The sequence below is a fragment of the Stenella coeruleoalba genome (assembly GCF_951394435.1).
Source record: "Stenella coeruleoalba genome assembly, chromosome: 5".
Lineage (NCBI taxonomy): Eukaryota > Metazoa > Chordata > Mammalia > Artiodactyla > Delphinidae > Stenella > Stenella coeruleoalba.
Genome location: NC_137150.1, coordinates 40,770,105 through 40,794,507, shown reverse-complemented (window position 1 = coordinate 40,794,507; position 24,403 = coordinate 40,770,105). Strand labels below are relative to the sequence as shown.

Genomic DNA, 24,403 nt, shown 5'->3' with positions numbered 1-24,403 from the left:
GAAAGATAAGTCACAAATAAATCCTAGTTTTACTGCCTTTGATGGTTGCTTTAAATAATGATTGGTCTTAGTGACTGATAAGAAATGTAATTTCAGTAAATCAATAAAGTGACCAATAGCTTTAGATTTAGTTGAACCTAACCATGCTCCACTCAGAATAAATATTTTTTAAGCAGACTTAAACCAGGTTGTATAACATAGGAAAGAAATTCATAACAAACAGCTACAGTGGAGACAAATCTAGAGTGAAAGTAGGGCACTCAGAAAAAGTGAAGAAGTGATTTGAGAAGAGATTAGGATCACAAGAAATAAAGACTTGATTGATCCCTGCCAGTACTTTGGATAAAAAGAAGCTGGTCCAATTGGGATGGACTAGGTTACAATGATCTTGGAAAGTATAACCAAGTCTCATCTTTCTGGTCCAAAATCATCTACTAACAACCATTATCTATAATTTCAGGCAGTCTGAGAAGAGAACACTTACTTTTTATATTTCAAAAAGTTGTACCCCACAGGAAGAAATAAGAATAAGTTCAAGGGGAAAAATTGGAATAGAATTAAAATTAACATTTGCAATTCTTTAAGTGCATAGTTAGATTTTGTCATCATTATAATAATATGTGTTTTGTCTACCTTCTAATGTGGTTACAGCATTTCTTATGTGGTTACAGCATTTCATAAAGTCTGAAATTAGATTTGTGGGTAAATGTTTAAAATATTAACAAAGTTTGTAATTAATTGTGAATATTTGGATTAATTAGACATTAAATAATAGATCAAAATGAATAAACATGAATTTATGTAAGTAATGTATAAATACTTAGAGAATATTGTTCAAGATGAATAAATTGGATATAGACACAGGAGAGATAGTAATGAATATTCCTCTTGATAATATAAGCCCCCTAGAACACCAGTCTTGTTGAAACTCTCACCCATCTTAACATAGAAAAAAATGGGAAGTGAGGAAATGGAGCAGTTTTGGGGGATAGACTGTTTTGAAAAATGAGTATGTTTTTATTCATATAGGTTGAGATTAGGAAAGGTATATACAGTGGGCATTAGAGGTGGAGAATATAGTTCAGAAGGGAAAATAGGGTGAGATATAGTTACAAGAATAGTTGGGACACTAAAAATAGATTAGATTTTTAAGGTTGTGAGTAGAGAGAGGATAGCACTAGAGAATGTACATTCTTAGAATATAGGAAGAAGAAATAATTATAGTAATGTCTCAGAGAGGACTTTGTAGATTACAAGTGACAGAAAATCCAATCCAAATTGTCTTGAGAAAAAAAAATTAACTTCCATAACCAAAAAGTTAGGTGAGTATAACTGGATTCAGTGTTCAAACAAAGACACTAGGATTGTGCTTCTTTCTTTGTTCTGCTTTGCATTTCCTTGTCTTGGCATTATTCTCAGGCTTCACGTAGTGGTCTCTGACACCTCCAGGCTCTCCCCTTGCCCTGGTAAGGTGTTACAGTAACTCTAGCCTCAAATTTCCTAAACTTAAAGACCTGGGGGTTAAGAAGTGTCTTTCTTCCCCATCTTTTAGTTAAATAAAAGTTTCTATTGGAGATCTCTAATTGACTTAAGCCTAGGTCTCATGCTAGCTCCATTGAAGCCATATGGCTAAGAGTGAGGAAGTGGTGCTCCAAGAAGAAATTCTTTGTAGCTAGGAAAAGAGTGAATATATGCAGGGTGACAAAAACACCAATTTTCACTATAAATAGCTAACAATTATTAAGTTCTTACTATGTTTCAGGCACTCTACTGGACATTTGTAAGATGCCTTTTTTTTTTTTTATCCTCATGTCTACTTTATCTCATTTAATCATCATAACTAACCTGTGAGGTAGGCATTATTAACCCCATTTTGTATACAGAAGAAAACAAAGTGCAGTATTTGGAAGATCTCTAGCTGAGAGTTTCAGTAAGAAGTGGGTCAAATGCAGTAGAAACTGCAAAGAGAATGAGAATGGTGATCTTACGAAAAATAACATTTATTAGGGTTTTTTTAAATGCAGAAATGCATAAAGAAGAAAGCAAAATTGGACCATAATCCTATCATTCAGATAATTCTATATTAAAAATATAAATGTATAGATAAAATATTATGAACATGATAAAAACATCAAACAGTATAAAAACATATAAAATGAAAATTAAAAGAGTGCCTTCTCACCCCAGTGTCCCTAACCTCATGAAGGTCTCCGTTAAGTGTCTTGCATATCTTCCGAGAAGAATGTTTTAGTATCCAATAACTTGAATATATATTCCTCCCTTTTTTTTAACACAAAAGGGATTGAGTTATATAATACTGCTGTATACTTTGTTTTTGTCATTTAACATATTATAGACATCTTTCTGTATCAATACATATAGATTCATCTCATTTTTTAAATAGTTGTACAGCACTCTAGTTTATCGGTTGAGTGTAATTTTTTTCTATGCTAGTTGATGAATTAAAAGGATGAATTAAAGACGACTACTTATTTTTAAATTTGTGAATAACATGGTTTATTGGCTAGAATTTATTAGGCCGTCCTGCAAAAGGATATAACCAATGTGAATAATATTAAAGTATGGTTGGCAAGAGCTAGCTCTAATTTAGCTAAAATTGCAAGGAAATGTAAATACCACTGCATATATCAATACATACACTTCAGATACCTACAGGAAGTGGAGTGGCATGGAGGTTGGAGGTCTTTAGTAAGTGAACTATACTGCCATTCGTAAGCCTGTTCCATTGCTTGTTAGGTGTTTGAATAACCTGTCCCTGGAAATGGTGAACCTGCTGCTGCCTTCCCTGCCGTATAAGAGATCTCAGCTCTAGTCTTCAAGTGGTTTTATGATGGGACCAATCTGAATAAAAGATCTGCTTCTCTCTCCCTCCTCTCTTTACTGGAAAAGAGGCATAGGAGTCTAATCAGAGCTATCAATTTGGAAAATTGTTGATAAAAATTGTACTTCTAAAAATAGGGCCTTGGGTAGTCATCAGCAAACCATTAATTTCAACTGTTAATATCAACACCCAAGGATTAGACAATATGCAAATGACCCAAACAGAACTTGGTATAAATGCACTTGTGATCTAGCTCTTGGATTTCTTATCTCTCCTTCACATTCTTGTTTACTTCGTAGGCTTTCTGCTACCTCTTATCTATAGGTACATTCTTGTTGACAAGTCATACCTTCCCTCTTTCCTGCCTAAAATTTTTCTCATTTTGTTAGTGCTTTTATGTTTTAGTTTTCTTAAATATAATTCATTTCTTTTTTCTTTTTTTGTAAACCATCTTAACCACTTTTAAGTGTACAGTTCGGTGGCATTAAGTACATTCATATTGTTGTGCTACTGTCACCTCCATCCATCTGCAGAACTCTTTTCATCTTGCAGAACTGAATCTCTGTACCCATTAGATAGAAACTCCCTGTTCCTCCTTCCGTCCAGGCAACCACCATTCTACTTTTTGTGTCTATGAATTTGACTACTTTATGTACTTCATATAAGGGAAATTATATAGTATCTGCCCTTTTGTGATTGACTTCTTTCATTTAGCATAATGTTAAGTCTAATCCTTAACATTAATTCTTAATTCTATTTTCTTGGTTCTAATTCTGTTCCATGTTGTAAATACTTATATCTGGAACATGCGTGTGTAATCTATGATGAATATTTAAATTTCTAGTTTTTGATAGTACTGTATAGAGTTCTGTAATAAATAGGCTTGTATAGTTTGTATATGTATCTTGGTGTACATTTATATGTATATGACAAATTCCTATGACTAGGAATTCCTCCCAGGGTAGATTCCTTATATATACTTCTTTTGAATCAATAGCTTCTAACTCAAAATATGACAGATGTGTCAGATTGGCAAAGCCTAGGTAATTTGCCTATGTCCTAGCTGTAAGGAGGGCTAGAGAGGAAATAATTTGTTTTTTATTTATAAGGTAGGAAATTCCCCAAAGGTAGAAAATGTAGTCAAAAGTGTTGGTGGGGGGCAGAACAAAAGAATCAATGACCGTTAGCACCAGTTTTCCTGCTCTTCAATAATGTATGTGACTAACTCTTTCTCTGTATGCCAGGGCTGGGTTCTGGCTGGGTTTTTGCATTTGGCCACTTTGACAACAGAAAAATGGTATCTAGTTGTTTTCATTTTCATTTCTTTAATTAAAATTGAGGCTGTGACTTATTTCATGTTTTTGATTGCCTGCTGACCATCTGTATTTATGTTTCTGTGAACTGTCAATTTATATGTGTTTACAAAAAGAAGTACCCCATTATCAGTGTCCTTGATCAAATGACTTCATAGGGGACCATGCTGTCTTAGTTATCTTCTGTTTCTATAGTACTACCAATCAATCCCTGTCCACTGGTTCCTTCTCCTTTGCCCCCAAACATACTTCTTACATAGTATGTAAGAAGAAAAACACAGAGCCTAGTGTGCCTGGAGCAGTTTGAGTGAAAAGAGAGAGGAAACAGGAGATGAGGTCAGAGAAATGATGTTGTCTGTTAGGGCTCTCCAGAGAAAGAAGAGTTAATGTTGAAGTCATTAGTCTTAGGGCTGGAAACTCGGGCAAAATTTCTGTGTTGTAGTCTGGCAGCAGAATTCCTTCTTCTTGGGGAAATCTTGGTTTTTGCTCTTAAGGCCTTCAACTGATTGGATGAGGCCCACCCAAATTATGCAGGGTGATGTGCTTTACTTACTTCAACTGATTGTCAGTTTTAATCACCTCTAAAAAATAGTTTTTTTTTGTTTTTCTTTTTCTTTTTTGCGGTACACAGGCCTCTCACTGTTGTGGCCTCTCCTGTTGCGGAGCACAGGCTCCCGACGCGCAGGCTCAGCGGCCATGGCTCACGGGCCCAGCCACTCCGCGGCATGTGGGAATCTTCCCAGACTGGGGCATGAACCCGTGTCCCCTGCATCAGCAGGCGGACTCTCAACCACTGCGCCACCAGGGAAACCCTAAAAAATAGTTTTGTAGTAATGTTTAGTCTTGTGTTTGCCCAAATAACGGCACCATCTTGCAGCCAAGCTGACACATAAGATTAACCATCACGATACGAGTCCAGATCAATAAAGGCTTTGAACACCATTGTAAGACCTTTGTTTCAGGGGCTTCCCTGGTGGTGCAGTGGTTAAGAATCCGCCTGCCAATGCAGGGGACATGGGTTCGAGCCCTGGTCTGGGAAGATCCCACATGCCATGGAGCAACTAAGCCCATGCGCCACAACTACTGAGCCTGCACTCTAGAGTCTGCTAGCCACAACAACTGAGCCTGTGTGCCACAACTACTGAAGCCTGCGTGCCTAGAGCCCGTGCTCTGCAACAAGAGAAGCCACTGCAATGAGAAGCCTGGAAACTGCAGTGAAGAGTATCCCCTGCTCGCTGCAATTAGAGAAAACCTGTGCGCAGCAACGAAGACCCAATGCAGCCAAAACAAAACAAAACAAAAAAACACCTTTGTTTTAACTCTGAGTGAGACAGGAAGCCATTGGAGAGTTTTGAGTGGAGAAGCACCATGACCTATTTTAAAATTCACTTTGGCTGCTATGGTGAGCATAGATTGTGAGGGGTTAGGAGGTCAACTAGGAGGATATTATAGTTCAGGTTAACAGGTGATGGCACCTTGGACTGGAGCCATAGTAGTGGGGGTCATGAAAGTCAGGTATTTTGAAGCTAGATCATACAGGTTTTGGTTTTTACAAATTGGATTTGGAATGTGAGAGAAGAGTCAGTGATTATTCCAAGGTTTTTGGCCTGTGCAACTGGAAGGATGGAATTGCCATTTACCGAGATGGGTAAGGCTGTGGGAGGAGCAAAGTTGGAGGAAAGATCAGGGGTTTGATTTGGATCTTAAGTTTTTAGGTGTCACACATTCAAATAAAGTTGTCAAATAATCAGTTAGCTAAAAAGTCTGGGATTCAGTGCAGAGGTCTGAACTGGAGATATGAAATTGGGAGTTGTCACTAGGTAGTCAATAAATTTAATCTTATATTAAGCCATGAAACTGGGTGAGATCACCATGGCAGTGAGTATAGATACAGCAGAGGTACAAGGATGAGTGCACAGTTTAAGGTTAGGGAAATTAGGAGAAAAGGTTGGGGATATTTATTCCCTCTATAACTCTGCAATTCCTTTCCCTCCCTAAACTGCCTATTAAAGTAAATCCTAACAACCTTATTAGCAGGATTGAAAAGGAATTCCCACAGAGTTACATGTGGTCCTAGCAAGACTGCCCTTTCCTGTCTTATAAAACTCTTCATCAACACTACAAACCACCTAAGAGAACAGTTCAGGAAGAAGCCTACAATTTAAATTGATTATACACCTTCCTTTATTCGACGATTGGGACTATTCCATCATACCTTACAACCCTGTTTCCCTCCGTCTCTACATTCAAGGCTCTTAATTCCCTGCATTAGTTCATTATTAGATTTAGCTGTTGATGACAGTAACTTAAACATGATAAAACTTTATTTTCTATCACTTAAAAGGCTAAATAGGACTGATAGGACTCTCTACAAGGTCAAGAATCTTGGTTCCTTCTATCTTGTTGCTGCTATATATATGGTCTTGATGGCATGGCAGGGAGAGGGTTACTCTTAAATTCCAAGTTTTTATTTGCCAATAATGCTGATTTATATAACTTTTATAAGAGGTAGTAGTGTGGATTTTATAAGAGGTAACTCATTTACTTTTCATATTACTACTGTGGGTAACCAATACTGTTGGGTAGAGTTATCTACCCCCCTCAAGATATAAGTTCCAGATTGGGCCACGAGGTTGATGGTGTTGTAATATCCCCATTGGGTTTAAGAATTGTTAATGTCCTATGTGGCTACACCCAGTTTCAAGGGCAGTTGAGAAATGTAATCTTTATTCTGGATGGCCAGGTATGCAGCAAAAATTCAGATTCTTCTACCACAGAAGTAGGGATGAATGAAAGAGAACAGCTGGCTGTTTTTACCATCTCCCACCATCTGTCCCAAACTCTTAGCTCTTCACCATTTAAATCCTACTACTCTACCTTTTGGAACTCACAGTATGTCATTGGCCAAATCTGTGTTCTCAACCTTTACTCTAAAACTTCATAGTTTTCCCCTTTAACTTCACAGTCTAACTTAAATCTGGTTGTTTCCTAAGGAAACTGCTTTCCTCTTGGCTGTTTCAAATGGAGGTTGTTTTGCCTTCCAGACTCCCATGTGTCAGAGGGCCTTGTTTCTCATTAGTGTTTCTGCACAACTGACTGTCTTCCCCTTTCCTCTCTACAATCCCTTAGTCCCTTTGAGATAAGTCTTGTGAGATCAAACCGTTATCTACTCTGCCTTTTTGTAGTCATCTACAGATCTCTTCTTTTTTCCTCATTCAATGAATAGTATTTTAGCACCTGGGTAACTGTGTCTATCTCCACCACTATTCTTGTCATTATTCTCAGTGATTTAACATCCTGAAATCAATTCTTCCATCCCCTGGCCTCTCAGTTACCTTGACCTTGGCCAACCACTTTGACAGGCTTAACCTACTTCATCCTTACCAATATCTATACTCTCCCCCAAAATCTGTTTTAAGCATCTCATTGTATATCTCCACTTGTCTTTCTCTAGTTTAATTCCTCTAGAAGCTTAATGCTGACAATTCTTCAGGCTTCAGTAGGACTTCTAGGCCATTGAAGCTACTACCTTTTCAAGTTCTGCTGGGTAGTCTCATCCCATGGCTTTGAACATGATCTTTGTGCTGATAACCCTCAAACTGACATCTCAATGATATCACCAGCTCTGACCTCTTGCTTGACTCCAGACTCGTATATCCAATTTCTCCTTGAATTCTTCATTCGGATATCTAATAGGCACCTTAAACTTAGCATACCCAAAACAGAGTTTTTATATCATCCCTTTCAACCTGTTCCTCCCTTAGTTTTCTTCATTTCAGTAAATGGCAACTCTTTTGTACCTGTTGAAACTTGAGTCATTTTTGACTCCTCTTTCTCTCAAACTGAATTCATCAACAAATCCTGTGGAATCTTCTTTCAAAATATATTCAGAATATGACTACTTCATATTATTTGCACCACTACTGCCTTCCTCATGAATCCACTTTCATTTCTCTTCTGGATCATTGAAATCGTAACTGGCCTCCCTGCTTCCAGTGTTGCTCATGTTTGCTTTTTTTTGGTCATACCATCCATAGTGTCATCCATAGTGACACTTTAAAAAATATAAGTCAGATATTATCACTCTACTGGCTTCTCTGTTCATTTAGAAGAAAAAAAATGAAGCTTTTATTGTGGTTTTCCCACCTCTATGTGATCTGTGTCCCTCCCTCCTCTTCCCCAATTTCCTGCCATCCCCTTCACTCACTCTGTATTGGCCATACTGGCCTTCGTGATCTGACTTAGCATTAATGATTTAAAAGCATAACTAGCTACTGTATTTAGAAGAGTTTGAAGGGTAAATGTAGGAACAGGAAGATCAGTTCTGGACCTACTGAAATAATTGAGGATGATGGTGGCTTTAGACTTATGATGGCAGTACTGAGAAGTGGCCAGATTTGGAGTATATTTTGGTAGTTTGGTGATCGGATTTCCTGGGCATATTTTTTCCTCTTAAGCGCCATGAATGTTAACCCACGCTGGACCAAAGACAGCTTATAAATGATTTTTAGTAGCAAAGGCATAGTTGCTCCTGTCTTCTGCCTATATAAAGTTGCAAAATAGATTTTTCAATGCTCTAGAAATTTTCTTTTATTCCCCCTCCCACCCCACCTACCACTGACTAGTCAGATCCTTGGTGACCAAGGCTTTTGGGCAGATAAAAACACCTCAGTGCATCCCCAGGCAGCTCTGCACTTCCCTGAATTGGCTGTGCTCTAATACTACTTCTCCTTTATTCCTCTATTCAGTCTCACATCAGAATGCCCATATCCTTCATGCAGATGATCTCAGCTAAATAGGATGTATGGGGAAGAGCTTTCTGAGCAAAAGAGAATCTTCCCAATGTTCGGATGCCAGCCTCCTCTTTCTCTGATTCCTTGGCACCACGTTTCTGTATAGTTGCAGATTACTTTCTCATGAAAAACATACTGCATTTACTACTTATATGGGATAATGATTTCTTTTGGTGAGGAATGATTCCTAATTATTATGGATTTCAGCACTTTGAGGTATTTTGATATAGGCTACATCATGCCTTTAAAGTTTCTGAATGTAGTTGTATATTCAGACTATATATATATTTTTTTTCTTGTCTATTATGTTGTTTCTTATTTCCAGAATCAACAAGTTATCTGCCTTTATTCTTTTAAAATCCTTATAAGCTGGGTAAATTTGAATTATTGTGAAAAAGCAGCATGTATTTACATTTTTCCCCCCTCTAATTGAAGGAGGTCTGATAGAAAGAAGGAAGTAGTTTTGAGAAAGGTGCTAAAACTCCTAAGGACGAAAAGTGAACCTTAGAAGTGTGCCTAGGAGAAATTGTTTTCTTGCTCTGGACGCTATACACAGATTCATACTTTTAAAGTTGAACATAAATCGTGTTAAATGAACTGGAGGAGAGAGGTTTCTGACCTTAGCTGCATATTGACTGGATAGAAAACTTCAGATTTTTTTCTGTGGTCTTAACAATTTTCTCCCCATTCTCACAAATTTATGAGTACAATAAGTGAAAAAGGTGCTTTGAGATAAAGCTGTATTTAGCACCTTGCCAATCTAAAAGTCTTCTGGATTTGAGAGAATGAGAAATTATCTAAGGTAGGCCCACTGAATTCTTATCTATAATTCACACCTTCTTTGATGTAGTTAGCAGTAATTTTCTACTTGGTGAAGAGCATTTTTTCCCTTTAATTACACTTTCATTTATTTTTTTCTCTAGGCTAGTGATATTACTCAGAAAGAATCCCACAACTATAAATTGGATTCAGACAATTTAGCATTTTCTTGATTTGTATCTTTTGATAGCATGATTATTTGAGAGTGTGTTACTCTTGTTTTTCTAAATTTTTGTTTGCTATTTACATTGTGATTTTTATATAGCTTTTATAATAGATTTATTACCTCTCTTTTAAATAACTCGCTTATTTTTCACTTTGCCACCATGGCAACCATAACTGTTGGGCAGTGTATCTACATCCAACAGAATGTAAATCTCAGATTGGATCACTAGGTTGATGATGTCATAGTATTCCCATGTGGGTTCTATAACTAAAGCTCAAAATATGTATCTTAGCCCTCGATCAGACCTTTGGAATTTATTTTATTGTGTATCCATTCAACAGGACCAACATTGATCTGCCATTGAACAGTTCCCAGTTTAAAAAATCTTTTGATTAGGTCTCAGGACAGCCCTTGGAAATTATTTACCTGGCCAGATTTAGTGGCATTCTGTACATGTAGGACTGTTTTAGGCAGCTTGTAGAGGACTTCCGGCATCCAACCCAAGGCCTCCATCACTCACTTGCCAGAATTAGCACACTGACTAGTTTTCTTCCTCTTTCCATGTATTTGTTGCCAGCAGGATTGAAAGTGTTTTGGTGTCCTTGGGGTGCTAAGATGTTTTGTTTACTTTTAATTTTTTGTGTATATATGTTTGTTTTTAATGCAAATTCTATATTTTCCCCCTTTTATTTTTACAGTGAGTACAATCAAGTGGCATTTTAAAATTTTGCTGGAAGGTGGAGACATGAGACTGAAGATATCTCTTTTAAAAGAACCAAAGCATATCCTTTTAATACTTATAAACCTTATTGTGATCACCTTACTATAGTATTATTAAAAGTTTTCTTCTATTTTTGTAGTCTAGTTGGATAATGGATTTTTTTCATTCCTTTATTGGTAGTTTCGCTAAATTGTTCCTGAAATATTTGAGGTCTTGTGTTGCAGGTAATTCTCCAATGCAAACTATTTGCTCTAAATCTTACTTTCAAATTTTTATTGACATTTTTTCTTACTCTACTTAAGTACTACTATACTTAAGTACATAAAAAACAGTTTTTGTTTAGTCTAATGAAATCTTAAAGAGAAGTTTTTTAAAAATCAAATAATTTATCTGTTGGTATGATCTAGTATGTTTTCATTGAGTTCTGCTCTATTTCTTCTTACTCACGATAAAGTGGAGGGTAAGCTGGGGAAATCTGAGCAGTTAGACCTTTATTATTTCACGTGGGAAGGGGGCAATTATAAATATTTCTCAAACGCATGACCCTATATTTTGTCAGCAAGAACTCCCAGTTATGTGTCAGGAATATATGATAGGCCCCTTTACCTTCATTCTTAGTTATTTAGACCAGTGCTTCTAAAAGTATCATCTGTGGACTTTATTGCAGGTCTGTGAAGGGATAAGTAAAGAAATTGAAGGTAAGAAGGAAGAAATTTTTGTAGCAGTTTGATAGTCACAACATCCAAATATAAGATCATTTTTCTAGTAATTCATTTTTATTTTATCTTAGAAAATGTTGATCTGTAACAGATTTGAAATAAAGAAAAATAGGATCCTTCAGAGACAGAGAAGCACTGTTTTAGACATTTGATCAAACGCTTTGAATTAATATTGTCTTGTCTGCTTCTTTTACCGTTTGAGTGAAGATATAATTCCTTTTATTTCTCCTTAAATCATTTTTATTCTCTTTTAAAAGTGTGCCCCCAGGAGTTCATGCTGCTTACAATCTTTTAGATTTTGACTATGTCTATTGTCTGCTTTTACCTTTTCAAGCTGAAGAATAAGTCTTTTTAGACTTTCTTATTCTGGCAGTCCTCTCATTTCTCCTGTAATTTTAGTTAACTTATTAGTTTGAAGACATGTCACGTATGTCTGATGTGTACTTACATCAGTTTTTATGAGGATAAGCTTAGTATTTTTTGTTTTGGGGCGTGTGTGTATGTGTATTTTCTTTCTTTCTAGATTATGCCTGACACTCTCCCTTTTTAAAGGTTTTACCTAACATTGTTTAAGCTATAGCAGTTATACTTGAAGAATTTTTTCAGTAATGGTCTAATGGGACATCCAGATCCTTTTGTTTAGATTCTACTTTGAATTCTGAGTATTCCAATGCCACTTTATTACCTATTTGTGCAGTCTCTTAAGAACTCTCCATAATTTCTTTTTTACCTTTTTGGTTATTTTGCTTAATCTATCATATTTTGAAGTATTAAAAAAAAATCTTAGACCATCCCAGAATTAACTTGGCACATAGTGTCTTTCTTTTTCCTTAGAGTTTACTGATTGCTTGGATGAGCCAGTAGAAAGCATTGGTGAGAAGAGAAGGCAGTAAAATGATTATACAATAACAACAAAAGAGCAAACAACCCAACCAGGATAATGTGGTAATATACAAATCCACATATAAGCAGGAGAAAGCATCTCAAAAATGACAAACTGAAGTGCCTTCTCTAGATACACAGCTCTGCCAGGGTAAGCAGCCTGTTCTGATGGTGGAAGTGAGGGCTACTTGGACACCTCAGTTTATAGAAATCCACTTGATAAATCAGAGACTGAAAAAATAGGTTAAAGTAAGAATTTTAGGGTTCATATTTTATCCATATTACCTTGTAGGTACAGTAAATTGTAATTGAATTACTTCCTGAATTTAATGTCAGGAAATTTGGTAGGATTTTAGTTTCAGCTGTTAAGCTGTAGGTTTTTTCCTAGGTGAATTATTATAATGTGTCACTTAAGCAGGTATTTTACTGTTAGATTTCAGTCTTTTTTTCTTTCTTTTTTTTTTTTTTATAAATTTACTTATTTATTTATTTTTGGCTGTATTGGGTCTTCATTGCTGCTCACAGGCTTTCTCTAGTTGTGGCGAGCGGGGGCTACTCTTCATTGCAGTGTGCGGGCTTCTCATTGTGGTGGCTTCTCCCGTTGAGGAGCACAGGCTCTAGGCGTGCAGGCTTCAGTAGTGGCTTGCGGGCTCTAGAGCGCAGGCTCAGCAGTTGTGGCGCACGGGCTTAGTTGCTCCGCGGCATGTGGGATCTTCCCGGACCAGGGCTCGAACCCGTGTCCCCTGCACTGGGAGGCAGATTCTCAACCACTGCGCCACTAGGGAAGTCCCGTCAGTCTTATTTTAACACTTGATTTTTGAAAACTTTTATCAAAATAATACATGCTTATTCTAATAACTTAAATGAAACGGATATATGTAAATAAAAAAAGCATAGTTCCCTTTTCTCTCCACTTACTCCCCAATGGGTTAGAGTCGATCCTTTCATTCCTTTTGTTCTGTTAGATGTCTTTGTATCTTTTGCCTCGTTTATGGAATACTTTGTAACACAATTTAAAAATTTTCATATAGTCAAATCTTTCTTTTTTTCTCTTTTGGCACCTGGGTTTCTTATCTTGCTTTCCATTCTTCTTACAACTGTTTTGATAGATGCTTATTTTCTTTTCCTTATATGGAAAAAATATGAAAGTCATAAAATGAAAAATAGGCTTAGAAGCTTGAAACATTTGGTCCTATTTTATACTCTTCTTATAATCTGCATCTGCAAAATATTGTATTTATTAAGACTGAAGACTTTTGTGTGTGTTTTATATCTCCTTAACATGGTGACACATCAAGAATTAGTAAGCTGTGTGGGCTGGAATACTGCTGAAGAACTGTATTCATGTAGTGATGATCACCAGATAGTGAAGTGGAACTTGTTAACTAGTGAAACAAGTCAAATAGTAAAGCTGCCTGATGATATTTACCCAATAGATCTTCACTGGTTTCCGAAAAGTTTAGGTATAAAGAAACAAACTCAAGCAGAAAGCTTTGTTCTCACAAGTTCTGATGGTAAGTTTTAAATAAATGTTATATGCTAATCTTTATACTTAAAAGACATAACATTTTAGTATGACATGTTTTGAGTTGTTTATCCATTTCCTATGTAGTCAGTTCGTCTGTGTATAGGCTATAAAACTATTGTCATAGAAGAAGGTGAATTAAACTGGCATATACTGGGATTGAATCTGAACCTCTGGCTTTACTTTTTCTGTGCTCGCAGGTATTGTTAGGCTTTTTTCAGTTTTGGTTTCTAATTTTGTCAAATTTAACTGTATAACATAACCACACTAAAAATAGATGGTACAAGACACACTCATTTAGTAAGCTATCAAATATAGTCTTTATTTTCTAGTACATGTTAATTCCTACTTACAGAGCTGGAGATTAATTTGACCATAGTTTTATTACTGGTGAGTAAAAAGCATGATTATTCTATTTTTTAAGGAAATGTTTTAATTTTCCTAGAAATAACTTGAACTGTTTTTCACCTGTATTACACTTTACCTACTATATCAGTTAAGAGTACATTCATCAAAAGTAACAGAAACTTACTCGGCTAACTTATTCACAGATGGAGTTTTCTGGTTTACCTAGCTCCAGAGGTAGATCTTTAAGCACAACTGCATGAGACCCCTATTCTTTTTTTTTTTTAAATAACACATACACAACCCCTTGAGATTTTACTTATTTATTTATTTATTATTTATTTTGCTGTGTTAGGTCTTAGTTGTGGCATGTGGGATCATTGTTGCGGCACGCGGGATCTTGCGGCATGCGGGATCTTTCATTGCGGTGTGTGGGCTTCTCTCTAGTTGTGGTGTGCAGGCTCTTTAGTGGTGGCGCGCAGGCTCCAGAGCGCGCAGGCTCAGTAGTTGCAGCACGTGGGCTCTCTAGTTGTGGTGCACAGGCTCTACCGCGCGCGGGCTTAGTTGCCCCACAGCATGTGGGAACTTTGTTCCCTGACCAGGGATCAAACCCGCATCCCCTGCATTGGAAGGTGGATTCTTAACCACTGGACAACCAGGGAAGTCCCCAGGCCCCTATTCTTGCCATCTCTTGGATAGACTCGCCCCAAAAGGTGAGCATGATGGCAGCCAGCAGCCCAAGGCTTACCCTACAGGAAAAGAAAAGTCAGCAGAGAGAGTGCTTCTTCCTCAATATCACTTGCAGTCAACATGCAGAGAAGTCCTGGACAAGCTTGGGTCACATGCCCATCACTGAGTGAATCATTTTAGTCAAGGGACTGGGACACTGATTGACAGAGCATGGCAGGCCTTAGGCCACCGTGGAAAGGGAAAGAGAAGAGGGCTTTTGTAGCCAGAATAGGAAAGGGATGTTATGGCAAACAATCACATCAGATTCTAATTCTTTTACATGTAATTTTTAAACTTAGTTTTCTGAATATTGATTAAATGAGATATTGTGTGAAAGTATTTGGTACAGTGCCTAGCGCTTACAAGATTGACTCTGAGCACAGCTAGAATTTAGTTTACCTCTTATGATAAAATGAAGGGTTGACTTTAAAAAAAGCTTTTAATTTTGTTATAATTTCACATTTATAGAAAGGTTGCAAGAATTGTACAAATAACTGCTGCATATCCTTTATCCAAATTCACTAGTTGTTAACATTTTGTCCCATATATTTTATCATTGCTGGTCTTTTCTCTCTCTTTCTCTCTTTCTCTCTCTCTCCCCCCTGCCTCCCCCCAACCCACATATACTTTTTTCTGAAACATTTGAGAGTAATTTATAGATATGCCACTTTAACCATAAATACTTCAATGCATTTCCTAAGAATAAGGATTTTCTGTTACTTAACCACAATACATTGATAAAAATCAGGAAATTTAACATTGATGTAATACTGTTATCTAATCTACAGTTTATATTCAAATTTTAACAATTGTCCTAATGATATCTTTTATAGAAATTTGTTTTTTTCTGGTACAGAATAACACATTGTTTTGTCATATCTCTCGAGCCTCCTTTAATCTGGAGCAACCCCTCAGTTTTTCTTTTATGATCTCCACTGTTTTGAAGAATACAGGCCTGTTATTTTTACAGAATGTCCTTCAATTCATGTTTGTCTGATGTTTCTTCATGATTAAATCCAGTTATACATTTTAGCAGCAGTACTCAGGGCATCATATTGGAAGATTCATGATGCTGATTTGACCCATTATTGGTGACTTTAACTTTGATTATTTTGAAAGGTTGTGTTCACTAAATTAATCTAGTGTAAAGTTAATGTTTTTCCCTTTTAATAAATAATTTCTGAAAGGATACTTTCAGACTATATAAAAATATTCTCTTCCTCCTCAGATTTCCTCCCACTGTCTTGGCATCTATTGATGTCTCTTGGCTGAATCATTTATTACTAAGATTGTTGCCAAATGGTGATTTTTTTTAACTCCATAATTTCTTTTATATTGATTTGTTGGTATTTTACTGCAAGGAAGAGCCTTCTGTCTCCTGCCCATTTATTTATTTGTTTACTTAGATTAGACTCATAGATTCTTATTTTATTTCTTGAGCATCCTATTACTACCATTTAAAATTTTTGATGTTACAATTGTCCCAGGTTTGGCCAGTGGGAGCTCCGTGAAGCCAGCTCAAATGAATTTTCTTTTTACCCTGGGGGGTATGTTTCCCCATCATCTTTTGAGCACTTCTTTGCTGGCACAAGATGTTCCAGGTTCATTTTGTGCTTTCCCAGTCCCAGCTTCCAAATAAGCTGTTTCTCCAAGGAGACTTGTTCTTTTCTGGGTGCTTAATGGTATTTAAAAGCCAAGATGAGTGTGCCAGGTATGCTCATTTCAATGGGATGTGTTTACTTCAAGGTCCTTTCACAGGACAGAGCTAAGAAATACGAATAGAAATGTGTATTAAAATATACAAATCTACAGCAATTTCTTCCTCCCTCCCTCCCTCTCTTCCTTTGCTTCCTTCCCCTTTCTCCCTTCCTTCCTTTCCATGATAGAAATCATGAGTTCATTCTGATTCCGCCAATTCTAATTCAGCACCACAGGGTTAATTCTAGTCTTTTTTCCCCATACTTGGAAACAGTGAGGAAGCTTGGCTCCCATTACTCTCAATATATTTACTTACTTGTTTAATTCTACAATACACAGCAGGTTGTTTCAGAATTGCTAATCCATACTATTGCAAAAAAAAAATAGAGTTTAATATTTTACTGTTGTTTTTATCTTTACACTGAGGATATAGAGTCAAGGATATAGAGTCAAAGTCTTGTGTTCAAAGTTACTTGGCATTTCCCCCCTACTAGTGTTGTTGCTATTCATTTAAAATGTAGTTAAGTATATTTATTTCTGTTTGTTTTCCATTTAAGGTCTCATCTCCCCATCCTTGTTGATTTGATTATTTTTTAAATATGTAAAATATTACATGGATGGTTCCACAAAGTCAAAACTATATAAAAAAATATACTCAGCAATGTCACTACTCCTACCCACCCAATCCCATACACCCTATTTTTATTTATTCCCTGTATGTAACCAATCCCTTTGGTTCTGGTTTATCCTTTCTTATTTCTTTTAGCAAAAAGAAACAAAAACATGTATATTTTCTCATTTCACCTTTTTTTTATTACATAGAAGGTGGCATACCACATATTTTCTTTTTTTTTTAACTTTTTATTTATTTTTGGCTCCGTTGGGTCTTTGTTGCTGCACGCGGGCTTTCTCTAGTTGCAGCGAGCGGGGACTATTCTTCATTGTGGTCCACGGGCTTCTCATGGTGGCTTCTCTTGTTGCAGAGCACGGGCTCTAGGCCCGCAGGCTTCAGTAGTTGCAGCATGTGGGCTCAGCAGTTGTGGCACGCAGGCCCTAGAGGACGCGGGCTTCAGTAGTTGCAGGGCATGGGCTCAGTAGTTGTGGCGCTTGCTCTCTACGGCACGCAGGCTTCAGTAGCTGTGGCGCTCAGTAGTTGTGGTGCACGGGCTTAGTTGCTCTCTGGCATGTGGGATCTTCCCGGACCAGGGATTGAACCCGTGTCCCCTGCACTGGCAGGTGGATTCTTAACCACTGAGCCACTAGGGAAGTCTACCATATATTTTCTTTTCATTTTCCTTTTTAAAGTCAATAGTGTATGAAGATTGACCTGTATCTGATGAATATGGACAGTAAATATAGTTAGTCTTGATAATTTCTGTTATCTGAGTGTTTCCCTGATTTATTAAGACTACTTAGGTACACTTAACTAAAGAATAGCTGTTTGGGTCTCTATTTCACATTGGCTTTAGGTAAAATACTTTCTGATAGGGAAAAAAGTCTAAAGTAAGACAAATATCATTTAAAGATAAATTTGCAAGATTAAAAGTGGAAAAATATATTATGACTCTTGAGAAACTATAGTGTTTACTTTTTTTAGGTTTACTACAAAAACAAACAAACTAACAAACAAACAAATAAGGTAACATAACATGCTACAACTAGATGTAGGAAGAAGAGAGAACCAAAGCAGGGTAGCTGAGTATTTTCTCTTAGGCTGGGATGAGGAATATCTGGGATCTTGTGAAAGTGAAGGCAAAGGATGATAGTTCAAAGAAAAGAAGTAGAAGAGTAAGACAAGAAACAGAATCCAGAAATGTTCAAAAAAACAGAAAAAGAGGGCTTCCCTGTTGGCGCAGTGGTTGAGAGTCCGCCTGCCGATGCAGGGGACGCGGGTTCGTGCCCCGGTCTGGGAAGATCCCACATGCAGCGGAGCGGCTGGGCCCGTGAGCCATGGCCACTGAGCCTGCACGTCTGGAGCCTGTGCTCCGCAACAGGAGAGGCCACAGCAGTGAGAGGCCCGCGTACGGGAAAAACAAACAAACAAACAAACAGAAAAAGAAATGTTCAAAAAAAAAAGAAAGTGGATGCTATTGAAAGGTGGTCGGTCAAGGTGTTTCTTGCCAGATAAACATCTGAGATCATTTTATGTATCAATGCTGTATTCTCTGTTAATCAAATACTATAAAAAAGTATTATTCTGGTTTAAAAAATATATAATATGAGATCCACCCTCTTAATAAACTTTTAAGTGTACAGTGCAATATTTAATAATATAATTTTTGTGTAAGCACAATATTGTATAGCAGATCACTAGGACTTTTTCATTTTGTATGATGTTAACCCAGTACTTAAAAAATTCTTTTTCAAAATTTAGTTCTTTGTCTACGAGGTTCCCTCTTCTAGTTGGCACCAACTCTCTTCTCTTGATTTTTCTCCCCCAAGGCTGGCAAAAATGGTTACGGCTTTTGAGTTTGTTCATCACTCCTCCAGTGTTCCCTTTGTCATACCCACTCCATCTTCTGTGTTAGTGGTAACATTCAAAAAAGATCCATGGGATTTGGGCACAGGTCCTGAAATACATAAAGCAGACTTTTGCCAAGTATTTTGTCTCACCAATAATTCTCTCTTCAACATTATTACTTCTTTTTGAATATTTCATGCAGCTGTATCCTACTTTTTAGAGGAGATATTTCTTTCTTTGACAATGTATTGCAAGATTTACATTTAAAAAAGAATGATTTAAAATGCATTAGGGGAGCTGCTATGTAAAGGAATTCTGGTATAAAATCTTTTGTAAAGCCAGTAAATACTCCTTAAGTTATATTTAGTGAAAGTTGAATATTTTTATACATTGTATTAGGTATCTTAAAGTAATCCTCATATTCTCTTATTAGTTAATATGTACACTTAAAATCCCACTTTAAAAAGCATTTATGTGTTCATTTCTTTCTGTCAGAAGTTAGTGGTTACTGATCTCTGGCTTTTTGCAACCATCTGCCAAAACTTTTCTGCTATTAAGCAGTCTGCAAAAGTGCTCGTGTGACCTTTTTCCTAGCACCCTATTTCAAGCCTTCTCATGTTTCCATAGACATTTCTTAAGGCATTTCTAACTTTAAGAAATGTGTTTCGTGTAATTTTAATCTACTTACTCTGTTCTTTTTCCCTTTTATAACTTTGCGGTACGCGGGCCTCTCACTGTTGGGGCCTCTCCCGTTGCGGAGCACAGGCTCCGGACGCGCAGGCTCAGCGGCCATGGCTCACGGGCCCAGCCGCTCCGCGGCATGTGGGATCTTCCCGGACCAGGGCACGAACCCGCGTCTCCTGCATCGGCAGGTGGACTCTCAACCACTGCGCCACCAGGGAAGCCCTGGTCTAGCATTTTTAAAAGGTTATGGAAAAGCTGGAGAGAAGAACCAAAATAGTTAAAAGGATAACTGTGTTTTTAAAAATTTTTGATATATTTAGTTTTATATTTATGCTTTACTCTGGGGGTGCTAGTCAAGCAATTTGTAACAACCAAACTACAAAGACCAAAGATTTATTGAGTGTCAAATCTATGCAAAGAGTTGGCCTTAGTTGTTCCAGTATGTGTCTTCTGTGAGGTCATGGGAAGCAAGAATAATTTCAGCACTTGTCAGAAATTCAGTATTCGATGTTTTAGGATAAGAAATATCGGTGATCAAAAATACATAAAATTTCTAAAATACAAAGAAAAGAAAAATTTTCGGACCCTTCATTTCAGGTTCAGGAGCTATTTGGTTAATCTCTTTGGTGATAGATTCATTCGTTACATGCAACAATTTAGTATGTGGATATTTTGTGCTGGGCGATATGCTAACATTTAGTGAAACAGATTTGGATAAAGTAAATAATGGCCACTCACTATATGTCATCTTTATAGTTTCCTCTTGAGACTTTTTTCCCCTTGTATTTTCTTTCTAAAGCAATGCATTAAAAAAAGTATATCCAAATTAATTTTAAGTTAGTATCATAAAGAGTGTAATAGCCCAGTTGAATTCAAAGTAATCTTGTTAGGGCTTCCCTGGTGGTGCAGTGGTTGAGAGTCCGCCTGCCGATGCAGGGGACACGGGTTCGTGCCCCGGTCTGGGAAGATCCCACATGCCGCGGAGCGGCTGGGCCCATGAGCCATGGCCGCTGGACCTGCGCGTCCGGAGGCTGTGCTCCGCAACAGGAGAGGCCACAACAGTGAGAGGCCCGCGTACCGCAAAAAAAAAAAAAAAAAAAAAGTAATCTTGTTACATTGAAAAATAACCCAGAGGTAAATATAAAACTAAAAGGAAGATATGAGGAAAAGTAGATGGCGCTAGTGGGTGGTTAGATGAAGGAAAGGGGTAGTTTATTGATGAGGGCCTAGAAAATGAATGATGGGAAAAGACAGCTCTCAGATTGAATGAGAAAGAAAAGAATGTCAAAGTAGTCCTTTTTTTTTTTAAGTTGCTGAGTATGGTTACTGAGTTGGTAAATTTAACAAATGCTGCTTACGTAAAGCACTATTGCAAATAAAAATATGACTAAGACATGGCCTTCTGAAAAGAATCACAGTCCAATAAAAAAATGCTGCAACAGAGCTACAAATATTGTGCAATGTGTGTAAAAAGGGAGAATGACTTTATTGATGGGAATAGGTTGGTGGTCAGTGAAATAACCACAGGGTGCTAAGTGTAAAATATTTTAAAGCCATCTGTATTAGAGCTCTCCAGAGAAATGTTTTAAAGCCATCTAAAGCACCTGACTTATTAAATATGTATTTTTAATGGATTGTTAATATTCGTCCAGAATCTTGAAAAGCCTTAAGTTAAAAATGAATTCAAACAAAATAAATCCTCTGAGGCAAAATTTGATTAAGCAAGCCACATTATTCTTTTGCTACAAAAAATATATACCTTTTTTTTGATCTGGGGAAAAGTTTCTAATTTTACTGTACAGTTGTCCCTCTGTATCCAAGGGGGTTTGGTTCCAGGACCCCTGTAGATACTAAAATCCACAGATGCTCAAGTCCTTTATATAAAATGGCATAGTATTTGCACATAACCTACACACATCCTCCCACATATTTTAAATCATCTCTAGACTACTTATAATACCTAATACAGTATAAATGTTGTGTAAATAGTTGTAAATATAATGTAAATGCTATGTAAATAGTTGCTGGTACAGGGTAAATTCAAGTTCTGCTTTTGGAGCTTTCTGGGTTTTTGTTTTTATTTATTTATGTATTTTTTAAATCAATTAGTTGAGTCCAAGAATGCAGAACCCTTGGAGGTGGAGGACCAACTGTACTTAATTATTTTATTACAAACTATATATTATTAGACTTCATGATCATTCAAAACCACACTGATTATTTTTTTGGCTTCCTGTAGCACTTATTCTTTGTACAGTTGATTTGTTCCCTTGACATCTCTTATATAGTTTGCTTAGGTCCTTTGAAGTTGTAAGCCTTTTGCTGTTTGCCTATATATGTGTGAACTTTGTGAGAACAGCAACTAAGTAACTTGCTTCTTTTTGTCTACCTGGTGCCTGGTACAGTGTAAAATCAAATAAGGCAAGAATTTGAAAATTTGGGATTATCAGTTATTCAATTAGTTAAACAAGGAGGCCTTTAGACTTGAGGTGACTCTAATGCTGTATACCTCTGCAAACCAAAATCTAAGCCTGTAAATGAATGCTTCAAGATTATGAAATTGAAACCTAAGGACAACCAATCACAAACAGCCAACCAGGCTTTAAGTTGTAGTCAATCAATAGTATCCTTACTTTACTTCTGCCTTTTCTCTATAGAAGTTTCTCCCTGAGCTCCTGTCAGTGGAACGTTCCTAACCACTTAAAGTTTGGCACTGCTGGATTGGAATTGATTTCTGCACAAAGTCCAGTTTTTGTTTTTGTTTTGTTTTTTTGCCAGCGTGGCTTTTGGGATCTTAGTTCCCCTACCAGGGATCGAACCTGGGCCCCCTGCAGTGGAAGAGAGGAGCCCTAACCAGTGGACCACCAGGGAATTCCCCAAAACTCAATATTTTTTAATATGCCTCAGTTTATCTTTTAACACCATTTAACTATCTTGGTTCCTCTCCTCTACACCTTTCCTAACTTTTCTATAGCCTATTTTTAAGAAAAAAAAAGCAAGACTGCAAAGTTCTGCTTAAATAGAAGGCTTTCTTGACATTCCTCTTGGCCCTCTTTGACCATATCCCAGCAGAATTTTATTGTCCCTCTGAACTATCATAATATCATGTATATATTTCTGTCACACCACTTGTTTCAAGGTTGTATAATTTTGTTTTTGTGCCTGTTTCCCAATGGATTTGAGTGTCCCTTGAGAGTAAGAATAATTATATTATTTGCCCTGGTATCTCCCATGCCTAGCACTATGCTAACTAGTCTACTAGTAGATACTCAACAGATGTTTGTTGATTGGATAAATTAATTTAATAAAATAGATTTCTCAAGTTTAATTTCTTTTAGGCAAATTTCATCTGATTTCTAAGTTAGGAAGAGTGGAAAAAAGTGTGGAAGCTCACTGTGGAGCAGTACTTGCTGGACGATGGAATTATGAAGGAACAGCATTAGTTACAGGTAGGTTATCTGCAAAAATAACATTTAAAATGAAATTTTTAAAGAAAAATTTCCAAAGGAACAGAATATTTTCATTTAGCAATAGTGTCTTTCATTGTCTAATAGCAAATAATTGGCACAGTATTGATCTAGACTGCTATATAATGTTATCATTCACAGTGTCATATTAGTTTTCCTATATGGCTTATGAAGAATGTTCTGTCAAGAAGGTTTTGGAATGGTCAAGTGTGGGGTAAATAAAACTTTTAATTCTTTAAAATTCTAAAATTCAAAATATTCTCATTTAACTTTACCCCCCTTCCATCTCTTTTCCATCTCCTGCCCTACTGCAGGGATTCTCATCTTCACCTATCATATTAGTTATCTATTATTGCATAACAAGTTATCCCAAAAGTTAGTGACTTAAAATAGTAAACATGTATTATCTCACAGTTTCTGTGAGACAGGGAACAGTTTAGTTGGGTGGTTCTGTCTCAGAATCAAGAAGTTGGATGGGGCTGGAGGATCTGCTTCCAAGATGGCTCACTCACATGGCTGTTGGCAAGAGGTCTTACTTCCTCTATGACTGTTGCAGGAAGCCTTACTCAGCTCCTTACAACATGGGCCTCTCCATAGGGCTGCTTGAGTGTTCTAACAACATGACAGCTGGAGCTTCTCCCTGAGTGAGTGATCCAAGAGAGAGCAAGATGGAAGACACAATATATTTTATGACCCACCATGGGAAGTCATACTCCATCATTTCCACCATATTCTATTAGAAGCAAGTCACTAAGTATAGACCAAACTGAAGGAGAAAGGAGAGAGAAGTTAAGCTTCACTTCTTAAAAGAAGGAATAACAAAGAATTTGTGGATATATTTTAAAACCACCACACCTATCCCCTGGGCCTTCTGTAGGACTTTTATCAGTGAGTTTCTCTTCTCTTGCCTGTTTTTTCGACTTCTCCTTTTCCAGTGTTTTTTTTCTTTTCCTTTTTTTTTTTCAGCATATAAATTTGTTCAGATGTCATTCATCTTGAAAATTGAGAAAAAAGAAATAAAAATCCCTCCTTTAACAAATAACTCTAGCTACAACTTCCTCTTTCTTTCTTTCCCATCAGGCAAACTGTCCAAAAGAGTAGTTTATTACTTCACTCCATTCAGTCCCCAACTCACTGGAATTTGGCTGTAACTCTTCTAATTACACTGAAAACACTTTTCTTAGAATTCTAGGATGGAGACGTCAGTGAAAATGAAAGCATTATTTGAATAATATACTC

General features: G+C 36.9%; 1 protein-coding gene across 4 annotated transcripts in view; it reads left to right on the top strand.

Moving 5' to 3' along the window:
• IFT80 (intraflagellar transport 80) overlaps positions 1-24,403 on the top strand; it is a 106,067-nt gene that overhangs the window by 2,290 nt on the left and 79,374 nt on the right. For 3 of the 4 annotated variants that reach the window (XM_079921678.1, XM_079921679.1, XM_079921680.1), the window contains exons 2-4: positions 10,632-10,717; positions 13,550-13,769; positions 23,036-23,146. In XM_079921678.1, coding sequence (XP_079777804.1) covers positions 10,679-10,717; positions 13,550-13,769; positions 23,036-23,146 — 370 coding nt within the window. In that variant the 5' untranslated portion in view covers positions 10,632-10,678. The remainder of the gene's footprint in view (positions 1-10,631; positions 10,718-13,549; positions 13,770-23,035; positions 23,147-24,403) is intronic. The other variant, XM_079921681.1, reaches the window with a different exon arrangement.